Source organism: Cyprinus carpio, chromosome B17, assembly GCF_018340385.1.
Source record: "Cyprinus carpio isolate SPL01 chromosome B17, ASM1834038v1, whole genome shotgun sequence".
Lineage (NCBI taxonomy): Eukaryota > Metazoa > Chordata > Actinopteri > Cypriniformes > Cyprinidae > Cyprinus > Cyprinus carpio.
Window position 1 is genome coordinate 12,437,325 of NC_056613.1, and position 25,999 is coordinate 12,463,323.

General features: G+C 36.1%; 1 protein-coding gene across 1 annotated transcript; it reads left to right on the top strand.

The window, feature by feature from the left end:
- Window positions 1-4: 4 nt before the first annotated feature.
- Window positions 5-24,792, top strand: LOC109094228 (SH3 and cysteine-rich domain-containing protein-like). Its single transcript, XM_042742294.1, has 9 exons — window positions 5-377; window positions 4,680-5,034; window positions 15,823-15,929; window positions 16,910-16,991; window positions 17,633-17,700; window positions 19,886-19,980; window positions 21,292-21,343; window positions 22,931-23,068; window positions 23,149-24,792. Exons 1-9 carry the CDS (start codon window positions 270-272, stop codon window positions 23,245-23,247), a joined length of 1,104 nt encoding a protein of 367 aa, XP_042598228.1. The 5' UTR covers window positions 5-269; the 3' UTR covers window positions 23,248-24,792.
- Window positions 24,793-25,999: the final 1,207 nt, after the last annotated feature.

Genomic DNA, 25,999 nt, shown 5'->3' on the forward strand with positions numbered 1-25,999 from the left:
CGGTTTCTAATTGGCTGATCCACACCATGACAGTCAAATCCAGTCAGTCTGCTGGACGATTCTGACTAATGAAGTGAGTTCCTCTCGAGCGGAATGCGTCTCTACTATGCAATATACAAACTGATAGAAAGTCGATAGGCGAGTGCGGTATAGTACACCGTTTATTCGCAGCGCATCGTCAGGTTAGAACTTCAGCTCAGCTCAACATGTAGAGCGCGGACCCAGACACAGCCTACCCGACAGACTGGTGCTGCCCAACTGTTATCAGCATGATTCCGCCAGCGAACATGATCCAGGAGGACACGATGGGCAAGGAGAACGAACGGGAGGACCGTGAGCCCCAGTCACCCACATCCATCAGCCAGCAGGAGTCAAAGGTTTGAAACTCACATCTCAATGAAACATCAGTCACAGAGATTAATGCAGTGCGCAGTTTACGCGTCTTTCCCCACTTTAACTGATACAGAGACCGCGGAGTGTTGTGACATGTTTCAGCGTCTGATTTCGCCGCTATATGTCTTAAACTTTGATATGATGTTAATTTGCTCGTCTGCTGTAAACTGAAGTAGTTGGAGGCTAGCACTTACTGTCGTGAAAAGCGTAAAGTGTGATCGTCAAATACAAAGAGTGTCGTTGTGACAAATCTTGTAACACTAGCCTACTGAGAGGTGTGCTAACAACAGTAACCGTAAACAGGGGCGCTTTATATTTAGTTTAGTACATTTCTTAATGGCAGGCTCAACATATTTACTTGTTCAAATAATTGTCACCCCGTCACCTTGCTCAACCTTGTTTTATATAAAGTATTTTATTTCATAATGGTGAACAAATCTAAGTAACATTAAAATCAGATTGTAAAGAAATATAATGGGCCTATATAAAATCACAGGCTAACAAAAGCAACAGATGGACCAGTTCTGTCATTTACATATAAGACATAGGTGAAATTGTACTTTATTTTTTTATTATTATTTTTTTTTTTGCGATGTCAGTTTCTACAGTCATGTTCACCCCTGTATTTTATTTCTAAATGGTTATGGTTAATACATGGTTTTTACAGCTCACCATGTAGGTTATTACAACAACACCTCTCGGTCCAGTTCTTGGTCAGGTATTCACCTATCCTGTGAAAGTAGAATGAAATATTTGATTCAGATGATCTTTGATAATATTTAGTCATTATGCATGTGTTTCTTTATGTCTAGCAATAACACTGTGCACATATCCAAAATAATATAAATTCAGTAACCACCCCATACACTGGCAATATTATCATTTATATTATGTTGTTTATTTGCAATAGGGCTTAAATGAGACCTAGTTGAAGTTACCTTTGCAAAAGGAAATGTGTGATACAGCAGTAATTTTTTAAAATTTTTATTTAGTTTCAGTTCCACCCTGATGTGTGATTTGTTGTGTGTGATTTAAGATCTCATGTGTGAGGTAATAGCAGGTGGTTTTTTGTCACATCGGTGCTGAGTTTGAGCTCATCTGTTTTTCTTGGTCATCTGTGGCCCGTAGTTCTACATTCAGCCCTCACATGTTGGACGGTCACTGTGCTTTTAGAGCTCTATGCCAGTTGGGAATTTTGTATATTTATTGTCTTTAAATCAGAAGAGATGAAGTTCTGCAAGGCGGTGAGTAGTGCTTTATTTATTTATGTAGTTATTCAGAAACTGATTAATTATTTAAATTAAATTGACTTTGTGTCATTCCCCTCTGTCCCTTAAATGCTGTTTCAGTCAAACTGTGTGCACTGAGTGTGAAAGTTTTAAATTTGTACATTATCCATGGCATTATGGTGTTAAATATTGCTTTCACTCATTGGATGAGTCTTGAGGGATTTGTGTGTAATTGAGAGCTGTTACTTTAAGCAGTGGGATCACTTACAATTTGATGTTATTTACTGGAGCCCTGTGGAAATGTTTTAAATCAGATCATAAGTTAGGAAAATTCTGTATTGTTTGAAAAAGGAAAATTCCTTTTGAAATGGAAATAATCTGAAACCACATTATATTTGATTTATGACCAAAGGCTAGTTTTCATGTCAGTTCTTTTGGATGTCCATTGCAGGATTCACTTGAGAATATGCCACATAAGGATGTAATAGACTGCTAAAAAAAAGAATATGACTCGTTAGTTGTTAATGGGAGACTTTAATGCAAAATAAATATATATTCAAAATTTAATCTCCAGTGCTGGTTGCATTTCACAGATTTCCAAGAAGCAATAGGCTCATAGTACTAAGAAGTGAAACTATCCTGCAGGGTTTTACATCTCTTGTTTGAACCTGTTTCTAGAGTAATAATGAAGATGTTACTTCTAGAGAAGAACTTGGGCCCAATAATAAGAGAATTTCATCATTATCAGGGATTTTATTTTCTATATCAACCATCTTAGAGCTAAATTGCTAAACCAAGATCAGGCTATATCTGTCCCAATTAACATATTCATGAGCACATGGCACCTTGAACTGATCCAGGAACACCTTTTTTTGACTAAAACCCAAAGCAAATTTTTAATCTGTCAGTGTTTCTGGTCTCCACTGTATCTGATTGCTTTGTATTAATATGCGTTTGATAAGATAAAAATGTGTATAGAGTAAAGCGGGCCTAATAAAATGTGTCCCTCCTTCTCTAAAGACAGCAATCTTGTGCTGAAAAATACCTGACTTCCACCTTAATCAGCTCCATATCCCAGAGTCGTCCTTCAGGGTAGAGCAGGACGCACATTTGGTGCTGAGAGCAGCAGAATTGAATTCTAATAGATGTATAAGATTTGTGATTTTCTGGTAGAACTGGCCATTATTTTTGGAAGAGGTACTTTCAGTGCATTTCTAATTTAAACCTTCATATCCTATGTGAAATTTCTTTAAATTATCTAGTTGGTCTTTTATAATGACCATATTTAAGTCAAATGTCTCTCATTAACCATTTAATCGGTGCAAAAGGGAACATCTGTTGACATTTATATTGGTTCATTTCTAATATGTTAGGAATGTAGCCTCAAAATCTCCAAATAAAAACCTAGACATGAATTTTCAAGCATTAGTCTCAGGTATTGATTTTTTTGTGTGTGTGTGTGTTCCTATTTGATTCATTTTATTGTAACTGTCTGGCATAGTGAGACTTGAACTAAGGAAATGCTTTTTTTTTTTTGATAGCCGGTTGTTTACAGTTAATTCTGCCACAAAGTAAGTGCCTTGTAAATGTCAGTAAGTACTTAAAACCAATTTTTAACAAACAGCATTTGCACCTTAATAACTCATTTGATGTTATTTACAGGGATTTCAGGCAGAAGAGCTGCTTGTAAGTGCCTTTGCCTGTAAGTTGACAGTGAACTATGAGCACTGATGGACAGGAGCGGTGAGGGAGGGACTAATCGATCAATCACTCTCTGTTGGCCATCAGAGATCAATAGGTCATCATCATACACAGGCATGAAGCGCACTAAACACACTGCACTGATCCTCTACTCTGATTGGTGGAAACATAATGTGGGAGGACTGTCCAAATGGGCAATATATATAACACACACATACAGTATATACACAACAACAACACAAAAAAAACACACATAGGGCCCCACTATAAGGATGGTCTAGGGCCATGGTAAGAGTTTTCAGGCCAGCTAATATAACAATCACTTGCTTGATCAGGCCAGTAATGCAGTGTCACGAAACCTAACATTTGTTGTTCTTTTACATGTTATGTAAATGTCTTGCAAACTAAACATGTATGTAAATGTCTTGCAAACTAAAACAGATAGCAGGGATTGAAATTTTTGTCATTGTTTTTCAGCAAAAGTGTGTTTATGATTCATAGCTGTCTTGGAGTTATCTATATACATATGGTAACACTGCCATATGGGGACCAATACTCACTATTAACTAGTTGCATATTAGCATGCCTATTATTATTAGGCTGTTTATTAGTATTTATAGAGCACTATTCTGCATTCCTATTCCTACCTAATACCTAAACTTAACATTTACCTCACTAACTATTAATAAGCAGAAAATTTGTTTGAGACAAAAGTCATATTTAATGGTTTATTAAAAGTGAGAATTGGAACTTAAAATAAAGTGTGCCAATATATATACACATGAGGATTTTTAAACTATTATTTTTCGTCTTCCCAGTCTTAAATATTTGGTTTGTTGAGTTGCATGACTCCCCTTGTCTAACCTTTAGTGTTGGGCACTTTTCAAGTTTATTCTGATTTGAATAGCATTTCTGTGCACAATACTTTGGGAAGTAGTGCAGGTTACTGTGGCCTAGAGGACATTTTTAGCAGGCAAAGATGATCCTGGTGGGTGTTGTCAGCTAATTTAGAGGGCTGTCAGTGTATGACTGATATCATGGGTAATGTGCGCCGCACAAAGATGTCACGTACCAAGAGACATGACAGCCCATCTTTCTCTTCGTTTCCTCTTTTCTCTTTCATTAAGAGAGCATAAATAATCTGTCATTTTAGCCTTGCTGAGTTAGGTTAACACATGATAGCTGGAGAGATCGTATAATCATCTGGAGGTTGTTTCAGTGAGAATGCCCTCATTTGACACCTGCCAAGCATCAAAAATCACCCACTCACAGAGTTTAATGCTCCGGGGGCTGTTTACGTCATATGGGGTTGAGCATTTGTCTAAATCAGATGCTAATGTTTTATGTTTGTTTCAGCTGCAGAAGCTAAAGCGATCACTATCCTTCAAAACCAAGAGTCTTCGCAGCAAAAGTGCAGATAATTTTTTCCAACGGCCGATCGAGGATGTGAAGTTTCAAACCGAACTGCTCTCTGATGTCAGCAGCAGCACAGGTCATCTGAGCACCATCGGTGTGTCCGTCTCAGCATCCCCAGCGATGTCCCTTCCTCCACCACCCCCTCCACTGCCCACCGTCATCCCGGGCAACCTGCCCATCACAATCTGTTCTCCATCCCGTGCCCCGCGCCCAGCGGACCCCAACGCACACACGTTTCTAGAGCACATCTTCAAAAAGCCCCATTTCTGTGACGTCTGCAACCACATGATTGTAGGTAAGAGGACGTTTTTATCTTTATGTGATTGACCACAGCTTTGCAATCTCATTACAGAGAAAACACACAAACAAAGCTGTGTTTGTGCTTGTTTAGACAGGGGAGGCTATTTTGATCTCTAACATAATGATTATAGATTAGATGACTGAAGGCATAATCTAAAATATTCTATTACCCATCTGTTGTCCGGCCACCAGACACTAATGTTTTGTTACTGTGGACGACGCCAAAACACAATGATTCGAGCATTTAGAGAGCGGTGAACAATGATAGAGTGGCACAACGTAATGAGTTAAATACTCCATGAGATAAAAAATCGAATGATTGTGGCTGTAAGTCAATGTCTATTAGATTTGAGGTCATATGTGAGTGCACTCCTAAAAGCTTATAAAACTTGTAGCACATATACACTACTGTTCACTGGTTTGAGGTCGGTAAGATTTTTTAGTGCTTTTAAAAGAATGCTCTTACGCTCACCAAGGCTGTGTTTATTTGTTCAAAAATGCAGTAAAAATTAGGGTTGTAACGAATCAAACAAATAAATAACATAAAAGAAATCTCTTAATATAGGCAAAACAAGGTTTTGCTCTTTTCCATTTAAAATTAGAGGCAACAAACTCTGAGATACATTCATATAAACTCCCACCCCAACTGTATCGCCATTCATTTAACCTCTCAACTGATTTGAATCGTTACATATTTGTATCGATTTTCAACTGGCTCGTGTACATCCTTACATCCCTATTAAAAATAGTAATATTGTGAAATATTAAATTAAATAAAGTTTTTTATTCTTTGAAAATTGCTGCAAAAATATAGATGACTCCGTATGAATGCTGCTGTTTAGAAGTTTTTATCAGAGTTATAATAAAATTTTATCAAATATGTTTGTGGATATTTATACAAAAAGATCAAGTCCCACCTACTGTACAAGTCCTGTTTCAATACAGGTGCATCAAAATAGGACATATGGGGACCAACTCTTTCCTGATTTTTTTGAAAATGTTTTTAAATGAGTTTTAACATTTTTTAAAGTCTGTCACCAAAATGTGTTTTTATTGTTGGAAAGGGTAGTCAGACAGAAATAAATCAAACTGAGGTGTACTGCAGCCGATCGAAAGTTTCATGCCCCATATTTATGCCCCCATGAGGGTCATCTGTCCAAACTGGATTTTATATCTAGTAAATCATGAGTTAATTCTTCAAATTGAAACAGTGAGGTGGTTTTAAGATAAAGAGCTCTACTTACAGTACGTGTGGTGTTTAAAAGCATATGTGCTCAGCTGAGCCTGCATTAGTGTATTTGTGGGTTTATCCTAGAAGGCAACAAGGTTGTGGCTCAGCTTTCAATTTGTGTGTGTGGTGAGTCGGACAGATGTTTGAAAAGAGAGACCCATAGCACAAGGATGAACACACACACATTGTATGGCAACACTTTAGTTTAGGGACCAGTTCTCACTATTAACTAGTTGGTTATTAACATGCATATTACTAGCATATTAGCTACTTAAAGCACATATTAGTGCCTTATTCTGTAATATAATATTCTGTAATATATTCTGAATAGTGTTTTATGTTTTGAATGTACAGTGTGTGTGAGAGAGAAGAAGAGTGTGGGTCTGGTTGTGGCTGGCATATGGATCTGTCAGGCCTCATCACCTCTTTACCTCACTAACACTCCCTCAGAGGAGCACACTAATGAGGGCAGGGCTCCAGATCCCATCCTGGCACATCCTTATGAAAAGGACATCAAGAGGCCAAATCATGCATTTCAAAGCTTTGTACTAAATGTGGAGAAACCTGAGCTTACGCAGCATTAGATGAGGAATGATCTGTCGGCTCATTATCCCACAGCATTCTGATTACTGCCATGCAGGAAGGTGAATTTTACAAGATCTCACCAGTTGTCTGGAAAAAACAGCAAGTTGAGGCTGTAGTTCTTCTGCTTGTGTGTCGGGTCTCAATTTCCTGCTGTGACTAATGGGTCATTACTAAATAACAAACCGTGAAATCTCCGCATATGGATCGGATGTCAGGACACCTGTGTGTGACCCAAATCTCCACAGGTTGATTAAATATGAGCCCACGTGCCGTTGACCCCAATCTCTGCCTTTGGATCAGATATCAGGATATCAGCACACCGGAATGAACTGGGTTTCAGCATCACGTGCCTTTGTTTTCCATGCTTGTTTGTGATAGTGGTGTGGTGATACAGATACCTGACCTGTTGCTATGTTGTTTAGTTTCCAGTTCAGAGTTGAAGAGTTTTTTTTTTCCTGTGGTTAAAAGTTGATGTATTTATTTACTTACTTATTTACTTACTAACTTGCTTGCTTCAACGTGGGCCACTTTTATTACCCAGAGTCTTTTATTACCCAGAGTAAAATAAACATAAACCATTTCAGTATTTATTTTGTGGAAATTATACATATTTTATATACATACACAAAAAAAATAAATAAATAAAAAAAGTCACAACCACAACCACTACAACCAACAATTGTAGTTTTTAGTTTTACTAAAGTTAACTTTCTAAGTCAGTTGCTTACTGGATATTTTTCTTATTGGTGACCATTTCCTGTAAAAGAAAAAAAAAGTATTTTACGAAAATGACATCATTCTTTTGGTTGCATGTCTTTTCTCTGTTGAACAATTTTAGTGTACAAATTAAGTAGAGAGTCTGTGTAAAATGTGTCTCTTCTAAAAGGCCAAAATTGAATACACTCCCACTAAACACCCACTTAGCTGTGTGGGTAAAGGAATTTAAGAAATGTTTTAATGGTCAGTTGTGCAGCTTTAAAGATATTTGCAAGATGCATTCCATTCAGAATGAAAATTTAACAAGTGTGTTCTGTATTATTAATACTTCGTATTCAGCTCATTTCAAAATGTCAGTCAGCAATTTACAAAGCGTTTTCTGGATCGGAGAGCAACACGTTTTTCATGCTGATGTTCTCTCATGTTTGGCTAAAGCAGAGGCATCTATTTCTAAAGACACAGAAGCCATGCTGTATTTCAAAGTATAAAAGGAGGCTTAGCATATTGGGAATATGGTTGGCTGTCTGTGTGGGTGGATTCTCATCCCATTGGGCAACTGATGACATTAAAAACATTGAAATTAAGTCCACATAACATAACATGCAGCTTTTGCAAGTGTTGGTGAATGATGAAATAATTTTCCTCTTTTTCCCTTAGGACACACAAGTCCAAAATGAAGACCAAACATTTTATGACTTTGATCAAATATTCTAATATCACTTTCAGGCATTTTACTGAAACTTGGCCTGAACTAGATCTGAGTCGATATTGTTTTCATTATAATTGTTCTGCCCTGCATCACCTCTCAACCCAAGACAAAGTACTCAACATATAAATACTCAATCATTAAACACATTAAAGATTTTTTTCAAAGGCTGAAGTGATCAGCACAGGGAGGAATAAGAGAGTCTGGACCGAGCATGTGATTTTTGATTAATCGATGGATGGCTGGAAGCAGTTTGTTGTAGCAGACAGGGGCAAATGAGCCCAGTGACACAACAGCGGGACCTGATGTTTTCATCCTATTAATCATTTCACATTCATATTTTATTATTCAAAACAACATTTTAATTTATCGTTTTAAATCTTAAAGTCACTCCAAAAGAGGAAATATATTATTTTCTATTCTTTGATCTTGTGTAGTTAAAAGGATATTTCACCCAAAATGTAAATTCTGTCATCATGTACTCATTTCTTTCTTTCTTCTGCAGAGCATCTCAAAATATGTGTTTTTTTTTTTTGTCCATAATGAAAGGTCAGATTTAGATCCCATTAACTTTCATTGGATGGCCAAAAAAACCACACACTTTTCAAAATATCTTCTTCTGTGTTACACAGAAGAAAGTCATTAAGCTTAGAAATGACCTGGGTGTGTAAAGGGTGAACAATCCTTCAAAGGCTATTACATCGAAGTGTTCAGAGATACATGTTTTGAAAAATCAATATCTGGGAACCTTGAATGAGATGTAACTAATGCCATTTTTTAAATTTCAAGAAATAATTGTAATGCAAGAGAGATTCTCTCCTGTAATTTTTTTAGCTTGCCAAGGGGGAGCAGGCAAGGTGTTCGGTAAGTCTGTTCTGTTTGATGATGAATTGAACTCTTTAGAAACCGAATGAAAATAGATCACTCCATTCACCCACCTCCAACCCCAACCCACCCTGTTCCTGCTTCTGCGCTCATAATGACTTGTTCAGCAACCATTAGGAAATGCATATGATGAAGTGGCTCCTCATATGCTTTCCAGACCAATGCTTAATAGAATTTTTCCCCAGAGTGGTCAATATCAATACCCTTATTCTATGATGGGATTGTTTTTTGTTTCTCATTACTGTCACAGGAATATGTGTGTGCTGTTTTCCAGAGCTTTGCTATGCATGCTGTTGTTATATACTGTAGATGATGGTGTACTTTGCTCTGGTGGTTTAAAGTTAATGAAAATATCTATTTTGTGTGCTTGGATATAGTGGAAGATACAGAGGTTTTTACCAGTAGGTGGCTTTAATCTCAATAAAGTGCTGCTCGCTTTTGGGAAGCAGCTGGAAAGGTGACTTTAACACACAATAATTAGTATTTATTGTCTCACCACAGCAAAATCTGTTTATGTTTATCCTGCTGCTGCACAGAGGCAGTTTTTTAATTTCTGAAAGCAATTAGGCCTGATTAATTCTCCATTACCCAAAGATCATCCAAAGAAGCATGCATCAAAGTGTTGCATAATTTGCCATGGGAAAATCTGTTTATATTGGTTAATGAAACATTCAGCTCTCTCTGTAAGTAATAAACGTAATTTTACCCTGAGTTCACCCTGAGTTATCATATTGGGAGGAGTCAGAGGCATCTATAGATTAAAGAATGTTTTTATTATTATTTTATGGCACAAGAGTGTTGTTACGGGAAGCAGCAGAAAATGGATGTTATATATAACATGCTCTTAGTGAATTTATTTTTACATTTAGTTTACAGTTTAATTGACAGAACCTTTTTACAGCTTGCACATTGTGACTTCTGTGGCGGAGATCTACATTCTCTGCTTTCAAGTGAACACAAATGTTATGCACAGATATCGATATCAGGCAAAGCATACATGTATAGCTTCCTTCTGTAGTTCTTACTCTTTCGATTCTTCCTTCCTCCAAGTGTCTAAATCAATAAAACCGTGTCTCTGAATGCATGTTCTGAGCATCAGGTGTGGGGATATCAAATTGTGAAACTGAGCAAATATAAGAGTAGGATTTTTGTTTGAGAATAAGAGTGTTGTTTTATTGGATGGTTTCTTGTACATTTGTTCTCAAATTTTACGCTTTGCTCTTGTTTGTCTTCAGCTGTTTCTGTTCAGCTTAGCATTAACACCTGCATTTTCCCGTTTCCAGTACAACCAATAAGTGTGCATTCTGCAAGTGTTTCCGGGACTGTGAAGCCATAATTTAATGATCTTCTTATAAGCAATCTTCATTTTAGACAAAAGTAATGTAGACAAGAATGATGACCAGCAACCTGAACACTTGCAGAATTGCTCCCCCAAACTCTTAAAAATAAATGTTCTTTATTGGCATCTTTGGTTCCATGAAGAACCTTCAAAATCCATTAAACCTTTCCATTGTTTTCAGTGGGAAAACACTCTTTAGATAACTCGAATGTTCTTCACACTAAGAAAAAAAGTGCACTTTTGGAACATTTATTTTTAAGAGTGTTTGATATTTTAACCCTTCAATAAGAACTTCTGACAGAATTATATGGAATTATTTGGAATAAGAAACAAACTATTGCTCTTAACAATAGAATTTCCCAACAAAACTGCACATGTGGAAATTCCCAACTCTGACCTGTATTTATTGATCACTTTCTGTTGTATAGCAGTAATATACCATTGCTTTGTACAAAAAAACTTTATGTTCAATAAGTTTGCTCTCAGAAGACATTTAAATCTGATATTAACTGAATTTAACCTCAACTGCTAGGCACCAATGCTAAGCTGGGCCTCCGGTGCAAAGCCTGCAAGATGGGCATCCACAACAAGTGCCTGGATCGAGTTGGACAGCAGAGATGCATGGGGAAATTGGTGAGATATTTTTTTTTACTTTCTCACTTTGAAATTGAATGTGGAACTAAACATGTATTCAGTGTTTATGTTCATTTGTTAATCAGGTTGGCCAATGTTTGTTTATCGTATGAAGAGGCTTATTAAGACATGACATAACAGATAGTGCTGCAATGAAAGCACACTTCTCCAGTCTCCACTGATGGAGAAACCAAGTCCATACTTATAATTTGCAATATCACTTTCTTGGTGTTCCTCTTTGGCAGTAGGTGAGGATTTTTAGTGTGAGCATTAAGATATGATACTCTTCACAGTGTTATTTTTGGTGATTTGAAGGTGTGATTCATCAGTCTGTCTTTTCCTTCCGTGAATTTATGTGTGAGTATGAATGTTAATGATTCTCCGGTGTGTACTAGAGAAAGTGAGAGAGAAGAAAGATGGGATAGTTGATACAGAATATCAAGATGCATCTATCATGTAAACACCTCTGTGCTTTACTCAGGGGACCCACAAGTCAAGAGTCTTTTGGGAAGTTCACACGCCCCCACACACAGGGAAAAAAATGGCAAAAAGGGAAAAGAGTGCTATAATTTCCATTGCTTTTCCCATGGCTTCAGTGCAGTACCGGAGTGAGTCAGGTTTCTCAGAGAAGGACTGAGTGACCTTGAGAACAAGTTCAGCTTTCTCAAAAACTTGTTCTTATGTAGAAAGAACTCATAATGATGTGGTCGTATTGCTAAAGTAAGAGATTGGATTAATAATGAAATCAAGATATATTTATATATATGCCGAATTTAACTTTTAAAGGGGCCATGACATGGATTTTTTATTATTTTAATATGTTCCTTGAGGTTTACTTATAATGTTAAAAAAATAAATTGCACAAAAAACAAATAAACATGTGGAAAAATGATTATTTTCAACCCTTATTCTGACCCTCTGTTTAAAACGACCTGTTTTACCTTGCTTTTGAGTGTTTTGACAACATGATCAAAATAAAATGGTCGTTTCCAGAAAATGCATTATGAAATCATTTACTTGTGGTTTGTGATGCAGGTGCAGTCAGATCTAGTACCACTTCATCTTTCAACAAATGTTTCTTTGTGAACTCTCCATGACACTGTGCCTGGTTTACAAAACAAAATGCTCTGATTAATCCTCTTGACACAATCCCGGTTGCTCATTGGTGCAGAGGAGACAGAGTGATGAAGCTAATCAGTGTATGGGGATAATTAGGAGGCCATGATGGTCAGAGAACAATGGGCAAATTTGGCCATGATGTCGAGGTCACACCCCTACTCTTTTTCAAACGACATCCTGGGATTTTTAATGACCACAGAGAGTCAGGACCTCGGTTTTAGCGTCTCATCCAAAGGATGGTGCTTTTTACAATATAGTGTCTTATAGTGTCTTTACTATCTTTTTATAAATTTTTGAAAGAAAAACACAACAGAGCTGTGGGTAGAATGGCCTTTGACCAGCGTTTTTTATTCTTAGAACCCAGCACTTTTGTTTCTACTACTATAGTATGAGATCATCAACACAGGAAGTGGAAAAAAATGCTGTGCTTGTGCTTCAGACCGTTTGGTGGGTTGAGACAACAACTCTCCCAATGATGTAGTGGGCTCTCACAGATGGAAAATATAGCTCTGGGGGGTCAGGATTAAAAAGAGAACAACTCCCCATAGGATTCGGCTCTAATTCCACTTTTGCTCTAAAGTGGACAAGTTGCTATTTTTAAACTCTGCTTATTTCTCTTGGCTTGTCTGAGCAGTGAGAACCATTGAGCTACGAGTGCTTTTCAGAAAAGAGTGCTTTACTACCAGTATGACATGAGCTGAGTCCTGATAGTTAGTCAACCATTACAACTCCCATTATGTTCAAGTGAACATCGCATGGTGTAGCAATTATTGTTCTTTTAGTTGGTTAAGGAAATTAATCACATGGAAGTTTTTCAGTTGAATCACTTTGGTATTTTAGGGCGGTCGCAGACATGGTGCACTCTTGTCAAATGCATTTAGTAGCGCATCTACTTCAGCACTGAACATGCCTCTTTACACACTTCCCCAGTGAGCTCTTGGAGAAATGTGTTGTAGTAGCACTAGAGAGCTTCTCTCTGGGTTCGAGTGGTACTTAAATTAGTCCCAAACCTAACGAAGAAGACTTTAAAGCAGATTTATGATGCTGATGGCATAGACACCATGCCTGGACTCAGCACAACAAATACAAATAAGGAAATACTGAGCCGGGCTTCTTTCTTAGGGTTGTGTGTATGTGTGCTACTGAATGCTAATTAAGCCATAGGAGCTTGTTTTTTTATTGATCTGAACCACTGAATCCCAGTGTAATATATCTTAAAGGTATAAAATCATTTGCCTCATTACCAGTCATTTATATGAACTTATTGACTGCTATCAGACTGATAATGTATTAATCATTATAGTGTTGTTATCCTCTTAAGTCTTGACAGCAGTTTTACCAGACATGAATTAAATATACACTAGTAACGCAGCAGTAAACCAGGACACCTTACATGAGAACACAGCTATACACAATTATCTGTGTATATACTAGTGTATAGGGCTGAGAAATGTATAGGTAAAATTATACCTCAATATTTTTCAATTGTTTGATGATATTTGATACATATTCAATATATATGTATTTGATATTAAATGGCTCATAGGAACCAAAACATCATATAATAATCACAGCATGTTTTTCCACACAGTTCTTTACTAAATTAACACATGAAGAGTTATATTTATTAATTTCCATTTATATTATGCACCAATGACAATATATAATGAACGGCAATATTTAGGAACTATTTATGTACTATTACTGCTAAAGCACTTTAATAGATGCCGAGATGTTCACAGACATTTTTGAGTGATGATGCAAATGAATTGTTAAATGAGACTATTGAATCAATTAACTGCAACGGCCGGTTTGAAATTAATCTGGCATATTAGTTAATCATCTCTGTTTTAACAGTGTTAAAATGGCAAAACAGTCTAATGACACATTCAGTATGAATTGCAATGGCCAAAAAACCACATTCATTTATTTCATGATAATAAACAGCTTTAATTATTCACAATCTGAACAATTTATGTTTTAAATATTTGATTCCCTTATTTAGAATCAGAATCAGAAGAGCTTTATTACCAAGTATGTTTACACACACAAGGAATTTGACTTGATGACAGGAGTTTCCAGTGTAGAAGAAAGTACAGACATAGTGCAGACATACATTATAGTGCCGACATACATAAGAATAACACAGTAGGGATGGAATGGCCTATAACACTAATATAAGAAAAAGAAAAAAGAAAAAAAAAACAGAAATAAATATGTACTATATGCAGAAATAGAAGTATAGGGGGAAAAAATAATTGTTTAGATAAATGTGCATATATGTTATAAGTGTGCCTGTGCATAAATTATAAGTATATATGGAATTTACAAAGTGGTGCAGTTGTTTAGATAAATTTGGATATCTGTTATAAATATGTCAGTTTGTGATGGACGATGTATAATATGAAAATTTAATTGTTCACAAAGTGTGCAGTTATAGCAGGTGAAAAAAAAACTGTTCTTGGATTCTGTTTATAAATCATGCTCTGTAAGCGCCGGCCAGAGGGCAACAGTTCAAAGATGGACGTGAGGGGTCCATGTATAATTTTCCTCATGGAAACGTAAACGATTTGGAATTGTTCAGCAGCTTTGAATTTGGAATAGGGTCGGAGCTCTGTGTATGCTTGACTTATTATAGACATGAAAAATATATCTATAGAGAGTGAAACTTTTAAATGAACCAATTCAAATAGAAAACAAATATTCTCAGATTATGTAATCCATATGAAACATGCATACAGGTTCATACTGCGGAGATAAGTCAGTGTCGCCGACTTCATCTCTTAAACCAAAAACAGAAAGCACTAGTTTAACAATAAATTATTAAAACATTAATGCAGTGTACTTGGTGTTTTTTCCTAACATATTCACAATTATTATATTTGCCGGTGCGCTGTGGCAAGCCTTTTTTGCGTGCGCTTGAGCGCAATTAAAGGCTCATTATTATGATTTACATGGTTTATCAATAAAAGTGCTACTATTAGTCGAGTAATGCTTAAAATGAACGACTATAAGTCGAAAAATCTTTAGTCAAGGGCAGCCCTAATGCATATTTACTTATTGTTTATGAGAAGCATTAGCTGAATATATAACCTACTTGTTTAATAGGTAGGTTATAAGCAGACTCGTAAGCAGTCTGTAAGCAGACTCGTCTTTATTCATATTTATTTAAATTTGTATTTTTAATTTATTTAAAGTTTTTAAATTTACTCTATTTATTTAGCATAAATAGATAGTGTTTTATCTGTTTTATGTTTTACATGCTCCCATTGAGGTTACAAACATGCCCGTGAAAATCAACTGGGTATAAAAAAGTAAATGAATAAAACAATGAAATCCACTGATCCTCCTTTTTTTATTACAGCACAAAAAATTCCTCAGAAAATACACCACCCTCCCCTCTGCTGATTCAGGAACAGTTTGGCTGCATTAGGGAGGTGATGCCTATTGGTGAGCAACATGCAACATTCTTTATTATTTTACTTCTGCACAATATGCCATAGCATTACCAGCTTGAATATCCTGTTCACTGATATTTTGTAGTATTTTGACATGTCTTTTGTCCTAGCCTGTGGCAGTAAAGTTGACCCGGTGTATGAGGCTCTGAGATTTGGAACCTCTCTGGCACAAAAGACCAAGCGGACCAGTGGATCGGAGTCACCACAGAGAAACTCTGTAAGAAATGCTTGTTATTTTTTGGAAGTTACATACTATTTTATTTGATGGGGCGTGTGACAGTTTGAATAGATGTAATAGTGTAGATGTGTGTGTATGTGTATGATGTATGTGTGTGTGAGAGAGAGAGACTGGTCATAGTAAGCATGCATCCATCATTTACCTGCAGGCAATCTGCTTCAGTTTAGGCTTTTAAAAAGATTGATAATGCATTTTTAAAATGTGTGTCTGCTTGGCTGCTCGTGCGGAGAGTGAAGCGCTTGTGGAAAAAATGGTGATGATTATTATGATTTATTCAATAAAACACTCAAGCCAATTCAATTTATTCTTCTTGAGCTGCTCTCTGCTCAAGTCTTAATTCAGGTCCATTATTTCTTTTCTACACAAGATGTTTTTTGTTCTTCTATTAGAGGCATTATCACAAGGATGCAGTTTCTGTTATAAAACAAGAATGTTGTCACCATTATGTTATTTATAGCAATGTATTCGGTCCTTGTCAATTATTCGCAATTGTAGTATGTTAATACAAAGTTTACTTTTTTTTTGTACTCAAATTTATTTTATCTGTGTGGGCATGTGATTGTTTAAACCATCTAATATGCAGTTACTACGGTTGTAAGGGAATCTAAGGGGCCCAGATGTAATGTTTTACTGCTTGAAACAAACACAGGCACACACACCCTGGAAGGAAGTGATGGTCAGCTTCAGATAATGCCTCTCTAAAGCAAATATTACCAAAAAAGGGAGAGAATAAGATGAAAGAGAGAGAGAAAAGACAGAGGACACAACATGACAGAATGAAGCCAGGATGAAATAAATCAAATTATTTGCAAAAGTACGATAAGTTTGTATGGCATTAAATAGATGTAACTCTCTGAATAATAAGCAGTTAATATTAATCTTTTCATGTTTATCAGACAAAGACATTTCTTAGGACATGTGTATGTGAGAGAATTCATGTGTTGTTATCATTTGTTCAGACCAGTGACGTGGCTCAGGTGCCAGAAGAAAAGACTGCCCAGAGCAGTCGAGCTCAACTCACCAGGAAACCCAGTGACAACGGTAAGATGTTATGAAAAAAAATAAAAATAAATAAGGATAGAAATTACAAATGTAAAAAAAAGATTCATAGTACAATAATTATATTCAATAATTAAATTCTACAATTTCCTAATCAAATAAATTTAATATTAATTTATAAGCACTATTTATTGTTAAAGTATGACTAAAATAATCCCACCTATGATAAAACTGACCCAACCGAAACAGCTCATGTGAATCTGATCTTCTATCCCACAATCCTCCTTTTAACTCCAAACTGCTAGCTTCTGATCAGACACATTGTTTAAAAAACTCATTAGTGCTTTATATAACATAACACACTGTACTGGACGGCCTGTGATAGTATCAGGGAGATGAATGGCCTTGATCAGGGTGGTCTCTGGTTCATCACAGATTGACCCCAGCTTCAGTGAATTCATGTGCCCATGACTGTGTGCTCTGGGAAGAGAGACAGAAATGTAATCTCTGGTGCCACATAAGTGCCAGCATGACTGAGAAACTCTGGTATTTTTGGGTAATCAGTCCACCACTCTGAACAATGACCCACTACAACAGCATCATTCATTTAACCTCATGCAAGGTCTATTCTGTCACGATCAACAGTTTTTACTCATTGATTTTTCTTGTGTTGTGTGTTTTAGTTTTTGCGCCCCTGGAGAATGGAACAGAACATTTTCATATTGCTGAAAGGAAATCAGAGGAATCACCTGTAAGCATCATAACATCTCTCTTTAAAACACTTTGTATAAGATTCATAATGTTTATTAAGCCATTGTCTATGGGTCAGTGTAGGCACCTAAAAATTTTGCTACCACAAAGCTGTTGAATATTGCACTATTATTCTGTAGGAAAAAAAGGTATAGTTAATTGAACACACACTGTTTTGGCGGCCATGTTGTCACACTTCTGTATATCTGGTTAGCTTAGCAGAATTAAACAGTAAAACTATTATGAGGTGCACTAATGGTCAAATAAAATTAAAGGGGTCATATGACATTGCTAAATGATGTTGACGTTAGATGTTGTTTGAATGAGGCATTTTAAGAAGGCGTGGATGAGTCTTAACTTTTAGAAAGTATATATCTTTGGGTTTGAGACTTTAATCTTTTCGACTTTACGGTAGGGCTGGACAATAATTCAATATCAATATATATTGATATCAATATAATTTTTTTCACTTACGGTGATATGATTTTTAAACACATTTCCGATATTTCGATATACATTTTCAGTGTTTTCCATACATTGATTTATTTGTGGCGTTTGACATTGTACTCACCTCTTTTCAACATAATAATAAATGATTTTGGAGCAGCAAATCAGAATATTAGAATGATTTCTGAAGGATCATGTGACTGGAGTAATGATGCTAAAGCTCAGCTTTGAAATCACAGGAATAAATTACATGTTAAAATATTTTCGAATAGAAAACTGTTATTTTAAATAGTAAAAATATTTCAAAATGTTACTGTTTTTGCTGTATTTTGGATCAAATAAACGCAGGCTTGGTGAGCAGAAGAGACTTCTTTAAAAACATTAAAAATCTTACAGTTCAAAAACTTTTGAGTAGTGTGTTAGCCTATAGTTTAAAGTTAAAGATATTAATATTAATAAGGTGAGTTTGAGATGTTTATTTGATAGTGATTTCACATTTCTTGTTTGTACGAAGGCTAAATACAAATAAAAGGTTAACATTAATTTATTTTTGCTGTTTTTTTTTATAGTTTTATAGGAGGAAGTTGCATAGACTTGGCAAATTTTTTACAAAGTTTGTAGGTACAGACATCTGTTGTGTGTGTTCTTGGCAGTTTTATGAGGCATTAATTTAATAGTGTTCATATCGATATCGAAAATACCAAAATTAAGAAATATATCATGATATAAATTCTGGCCATATCGTCCAGCCCTACTTTACGGATCTTATCTATATTCACACACAGCTTGTAACACTCCAAAGACAAAGGAAGACATTATTTAGTAAAGTAAGGATACATTAAATTTACAATAAAGTTTTTTTTTTTTTAATTATTACAAAAGATTTCTATTTCAAATAAATGTTGTTCTTTTGAACTTATCAAAGAATCCTGAAAAAAATGCCACAGTTTCAACAAAACTATTAAGCAGAATAACTGTTTTAAGTGTAAACAGAAATGTTAAGTAAGAAAAATATTTTTTTCCTTCAAAGGAATAAATTGCATTTTAAAATATATTAAAATGGAAAACAGTTCTTTTAAATGTGAATCATTTTTCATAATATTACTAACTAAAAACCTTACAGCTACTGAGCTTTAGACAGAAGTCTTAACAACTAGTCCTGGTGTCCCTCGTTTGTTTCCTTCTTAAAGTAAACTTTTTTTTTTGGAGATTTCTGCTGTGTAGCACCAGTGCTTGAGACAGAGGTCATATTTCAGGCCTGAGGAAAATGATGCTTTTTATAATAGTGCTTAGTCAGAATTTTAATTGTGTTGTGTCGATTCTTTCTGACATTGATATGAGGCAGCTAGCTTCACTTCATTCACTCATGATTCTGAGTCAGGATTTAATCACATCTGAACTATTCTTAGGCCAGTTGAGTGTGTGTGCGCCTGCTTGCACTCAAAATTTCCCAGGAGCTGGCGGAAAATGTCCAAATTTAAGTAACACCCCAACCTTAGCCAATATTTAAATACTAGTAATGTTTGGATTGTGGAATCAATCTTTAACTATAACTATATATTCCTGGTTTCTGAATTCTTTTTTTTTTTACATAAAGGGTTGTATTTATATCAGACTGAGATATATTCACTGTTAAGAGAGTAATTAGCCCCGCTCTCCCCATGCACTCATTTTCAGAATAATTTCTGTTGATCTGTGATGTCTCTTCCTGTTTATGTCCCTGTGTGTTTAAACTGTAGTCAAACAGAGAGCTGAAGAGGGACCCTCTGCAGCTCAGTACTTATGTGGCTTTGTTTGAATTTACCCCCCAAGACAACCAAGACCTAGAAATGAGGTGAGAAGAATACATTTTTAGCTGCTGTTTTATTCCTTTTCTATATTTATTTTGTGGTATCATCAGCAGATGCTAGTATTTTATTTAGTAACAGCTATTATGAATACACACACACTAGAGCAGTACGGAGTTATTCAGAGACAATGGCTGATTTGAGTCTTCACACCTGTTCATGTGGTCATTTCCCTTTTCCCGCCCAATTAGTTGTCATGGCAAAGTGCTGTCTGCTGGACAATATCCTGATGATAACGGTTCGCTTAGGGTTTCTTAATATGCAGAACACATACTGTGTGCTTACCTACACTGACAAGCACACTCTTGTATAAACATGAATATTGATGGCAAAATGTTTTTAAAGTTTAGATGCTGACCTTGTGATTAAGGTGCAGTCACACTTGCTTCAGCTTTTGCTACGAATATGGCAATAGAACAGGGTTTCTATTTTAGTAATAAACAGATAATAATGATAAATGAATGAAAGTGAATGGTGCACAGTATTACCAATGTAACTCTTTGCAATAAATGCAGGCTGTTTAGGTTCTTCATAACAGGCTGAATGTGGACTTAGACATACAGTGCTATAAACGTATAGCATTATGTAAAAGTGAAAGTGACATGACAAACAGCCAAGTATGGTGACCCATACTCAGAATTTGTTGCTATGCATTTAACCCATCCAAAGTGCACACACACAGCAGTGAACACACACACACCGTGAACACACAGCCGGAGCAGTGAGCAGCCATTTATGCTGCGGCGCCCGGGGAGCAGTTGGGAGTTCGGTGCTTTGCTCAAGGGCACCTCAGTCAAGGTATTGCTCGAGACTCGAACCCACAACCTTAGGGTAAGGAGTCAAACTCTCTAACCACTAGGCCACGACTTCCCCAAAAGTCCCCTAAAGTTAAAAGTCCATGAACATTTAAAGCTGTGGATCTCCCAGAGGTTAAATTTATGGAGTTTGTACAACTTGGTCTGGTACTTTGATTGTGAACGCTGTGAGACTGATTCTGATTGCACACACACTTCTCTTTACAATCATTCACACACAGTAGCACTTTTATTTTTTTTGGTTCAGGTCTGATTCTCAGAACCTCAGCAGGAAGCTGAGACTGCAGATGACTGTTGTCTTTGAATCCCTTTACATGTGCAGTTTCATTCCGGCCTTATGTAATGGAATGAAGCTATTCCAAAATTTCAGTACAGCCTCCTCGAAGCTTTCGATAATAAATTAATTCCAAAATTCGTTTCCGACTATTGAGAGGGGATGTTATGTCTTTATGTCTGTCCTAATGCGTTCCTTTCTCTCTACAGACCTGGAGATCGAATAATCCTGGCAGATGATTCCAATGATGACTGGTGGAAGGTACAATTATTACACATTTGCAGAATGTTTGATGAAAAAAGACTTAAATGGTTAAACCTTGATTGTCTCCAATAATGTGACATTCGACATCACTAAAGGCTGGAAACTTTTAAATGACTTTTCAAATCTGAACTGATTTTACTAGGCATTATACACTTGCTGACTTTGCAAATGGTTACAGATAAAAACTGGGCATCATATACAGTACTAAATGACTGAGGATCACACATTACCAGACTTTAAAGTTGTTCAGAACACAACAAACTCGTGCAAAAATGAATGTTCTGTAAAAACAAGTGCTGGTTGAAAAATATATAACATATTTGATATGCTCTGACCGGATGGAATCTTTTAACCTTGATCAGACTGTCAGTCCATGTCCTGTTTATGTGAATCCGAGTTAATTGATCGACTGTCCACACTTTGTATCGCAATTGTTCAGATATGATTTGTGTATCCTGTGGTGCTCTTTCATTTTAGTATTTGCATTTATTGCTATAGCAATGATGTTGTGTTAGTATGGCTATGCTAATAACAACAATGACAACATGATGCCATCGCATTGGATTATATTATGTTTTATGAGGCAGCAGCAGAAACGTAGGAAGCTGGGGCCAGTTGCATAAAAGGTTTAGACTAGTCTTGCAAGTTAGTCATCAATTTTGTTCTTTAAAACTGGTCATCATTTTTTAAATTCAGTTACATAAAAGCATACATTAGTCTAACTTGAAAACTCAAACTCATTCTTAAGACATTGTCTTAACATAGAGGCTAAGTTTATGCAACTGCCCTCTGGAATGATGGGCTTTATTCCATGCTGCTGTCTGTCAGCTCAAAGAGGTGTGTAGACCAGCAATATATTGTCATTTTCCGCTTGAATTGCACTTCCCAACAGCACAACCTTATTTCTGCAAGGACATTCAGCATGTTTTCTACAAACAACATCTGATGTGTTTATGTTTTACATGACGCGAGAAAGTCATAAAATCTGATCTGAGCGGTCAGACTGAAACAGATCTTGATTTTTATTCTTTGGTGTTCACACTTGCTAAATAAGATCGGATTCCAAATGGATATGATTTTTAAAAATCGGACTTGGACTGACAGTCTGAACAAGACTACAGTATAATCTGAAACTAGAAAATCTGTAGACTGGCTCTGAGCAACCAGCACTTCTAAATCAGAGAAGAAATCTGGGCAAAGCTCACAAATACATAAAAAGCAATACATAAATCTACATTATGCAATTTTAGTAGAGCTACAATACTATTTATTATGGAGTTCACCACCAATTCTTTTAAAATATCTCAAAACTGAATACATAGAAATTCTTAGGGACTAGTCAAAAGGAGAAAATGTGAAAACCATTTTCAGTGCTCTTCTTGACTGAAGCTTTCAAGCTTAAAAAGGACACAAAAGCACCATAAAAAATAAACTAAGTCTATATGTATTTTATGGTACATGTGTGCTATATTCCAGTCTAAAGCTTTGTGTGAGAAACAGACTAACATTTATGTCTAAATAATTGACAGTTTATTTTAAGATGAGGGACTGTGGGTTTAAATTTTTGTTCTTGTGTAATTCCAGGGTGTGATTGAAGATAGAATAGGTTATTTCCCAGCATCCTTTGCGCATCAGGTGAGGCCGGGCGACAGGGTGTTCAGATGTAACCGAACCTTCATTGGCTGTAAGGAGCAAGGGCAGATCACCCTGAAGGAGGGACAAGTGAGTAGCCTCTAATAATTTCCAACTCGGATTCTCATCTCGGACAGCTTGATAATGCTGCTGTATCGACACACTTTCAGATTTGTGTCAGCGGTGAGGATGAACACAATGGCTTCCTCAGAGTAGCCAGTGGGAAAAAGAGAGGATTCGTACCCTGTGATGTCCTGGAGAATATATGAAGTGAAAGAACAGAGAGAAGAGATAGTTCGTTTAACGAAAAGGAAAGACTTCCCAGGGCAATGACTTTCCAGCACTGCCTCGGTGACTGTTTGAATGATCTGTGGATCCACCTGAAGTGTGACCAGACGCTGGAGGGCTCGTCAGGAAAATCAGAACAGCCCTGTTCTTACCCCTGTCTCCCTCAGTGACAAAAGGAAGAATGTACAATGACTCCAAATAGTATTTGGACATCTAAGTTGCACCTAAAAATGTATACATTTAATTTCATTAACTAACAAAACCAAACCATCTGCAAAAAATGCTGCCAGAGCTTTTCTCAGAACTAACGCTACTTTTTTTAAGCCAGTTTTTTAGCCCATCATACTTGCTGAATGAAATCCAATACTTGTTTCTTACTAAGTTGAGGTGATGAATCCAAACATAGTGCCTGTTTTCCTCTAGGTTTTTTTAAAGATAGTTATCATTTAAAACCTAAACTTATATTAGGTTAAAATAAATGCTATTTGGTTTGATATTTTGATATCTAATCATTTTCACATCTAGCTTAATTGTCCAAATACTTCTTGGGGCTATTGTTTGTGTGTTTCATTAACTGCTGAAGGTCAGTGTCATGTTTTCTTCTCATCTGAGAGAATTGTGTTTTCTGTATTTAATTTATTGAATGTTAGTGTAGGGGGTCGTCAACCACAGCACTTCTCACTATCATCTATTCAATATAGCATCAAAACTCACATTGTTTTGAAATATCTTAATTGTTAAGACAACATATTTAATGCTTCATATATTTCCATAAAATCCAATACATGTTTAATGCTATGTAATATATGTTCCTTTTTAAGCCATTCTTTCCAATAAATGTGCAGGTGTATTTTGTTATTTGACAATTATTTTAATTTAACTTGCAGTCCCAAAATTGTATTTTCCACTCATGCTTCTGAGAACAGAGCAGGAATGATCAGATCTCAGCTGTGTGTTTTCAGATGTTACTTCTAATTCAAAGTAGAACATACACATTTCTTGATCAAACACAATCTCTGGGCTACATGATAAAAGCATGTGGACAAGGGTTTCAGCAAACAGATCTTTTTTGTCTTTAATGTCCAAGTGTGTAAAAGATGTCTCTCAAACATATATGTGCTACATGTCATCTGTTCTAATTATCTTTTATTATTAAGACATTTTAATTTAGGAAAAGAAACATAGTGCTAAATGGAGCTAATAAAGGAGATTTATGTATTGCTACACCATTACAGCAGGTATGACTGAAGAAAATGGTTACAGTAAAGATTTTTTAAATTACTGTTTTTATTATTATTATTGTTATTATTATTTATTTGAGTCTACTCATGGAAGAATAGGCATCATGTTTTGTCCATTTATATGATACATAATCTCTGTCTCTTTATAAGATGTCTCATTTAACTCATCTTGTCTGGTCTTTTGATATTTTAATTTGAGCTCAATGAAGCTGGCTTATTGTACAGCATCATGATATTGCTGTGTATATACTTTACGTACAGAATTAAAGTTTATTTATTGATCTATTTATTGTTCTGTGCCTTTGTGTATTTAAGGAATTGCTCAACCAAAAAGAAATGTATGCTGAAAATGTGCTCACCCACAAGCCATTCAAGATGTACAGTGGTGGCCAAAATTATTAGAACATTAGTATTTTCACAAGCTAAAAATGGTTTTAAATCAGTTATTTCTATCTTTTGCTGTAGTGTGTCATTAGGAAATATCAGTTTGCATTCCCAAACATTCATTTTGCCATTAATTGTAATAATCCAGTGAGATTTTTATCTGCCAGTGCTCCACACAGAGATCTGATCTCATCATCATCCAGTCTGTCTGGAATGACATGAAGAAACCAAATAAACTGAGACCGACTAAATCCAGAAGAACTGTGGCAACGTCTCCAAGATGCTTCAAGAGACCTACCTGCAAAGCTACCTGAAAAACTATGCACCTAGGTCAAAAGCTGCTTTAAACGCAAAGAATTGTCATACCAGATGCTGATTTAATTTAGTTAATAGAAGTTAATTGATAAAGAAAATCAATTTATGACAATATTTTTGACAGCATCCTCATTTTACAGGATTTTTACACAAGTGCCTAAAACTTTTAACGGTACTGTAGCTTTGTAGGTAGGTTTCAAACAATTAAAATAAGTCTACATCACATTTAATAGACCAGTGGTTCCCAACCCTGTTCTTGGAGTCACCCCAACACTGCACATTTTGCATGTCTCCTTTCCTAGATCTGACACACCAATTTCAGGTCTTGGAGTCTCTACAAATGAGCTGATGACCTGAATCAGGTGTGTCTGATTAAGGAGAAATGCAAAACGTGCAGTGTTGGGGTGACTCCAGGACCAGGGTTGGCAATGTGATATGATGTTGCTAAAAAGAACATTATTTTGTGTATTTGGTGTAATGGAATGTGTTTATGCGGTTTAAGGTTAAAAAAACACATTATTTTCCACATACTGTACATTATTGTTTCTCCTCTATGCCCCGCCATCTGAAACGCGCTGATTTTTACAAGGCTCATCAGTCTGAAAACAAGGTGTGCTGTGATTGGCCAGCTATCCAGAGTGTTGTGATTGGCCGAATGCCTCAAGCGTGTGACGGAAATGTTACACCCCTTAACAAACTGTGATGCCTTGTCCGGCGGAGTGAGAGACATAAACATAAAACCCATTATAAACATTATATATACATGATTTCTAGTCGTGTTCTCTTTTGGAAG

Coding starts and splice junctions, on each gene's coding strand:
- LOC109094228 (XM_042742294.1), top strand. CDS start 270: ATGATTCCGCCAGCGAACATGATCCAGGAGGACACGATGGGCAAGGAG. Junction 15,930..16,909: donor AGTCACCACAGAGAAACTCT/GTAAGAAATGCT, acceptor TCATTTGTTCAG/ACCAGTGACGTGGCTCAGGT. Junction 17,701..19,885: donor GGAAATCAGAGGAATCACCT/GTAAGCATCATA, acceptor TTTAAACTGTAG/TCAAACAGAGAGCTGAAGAG.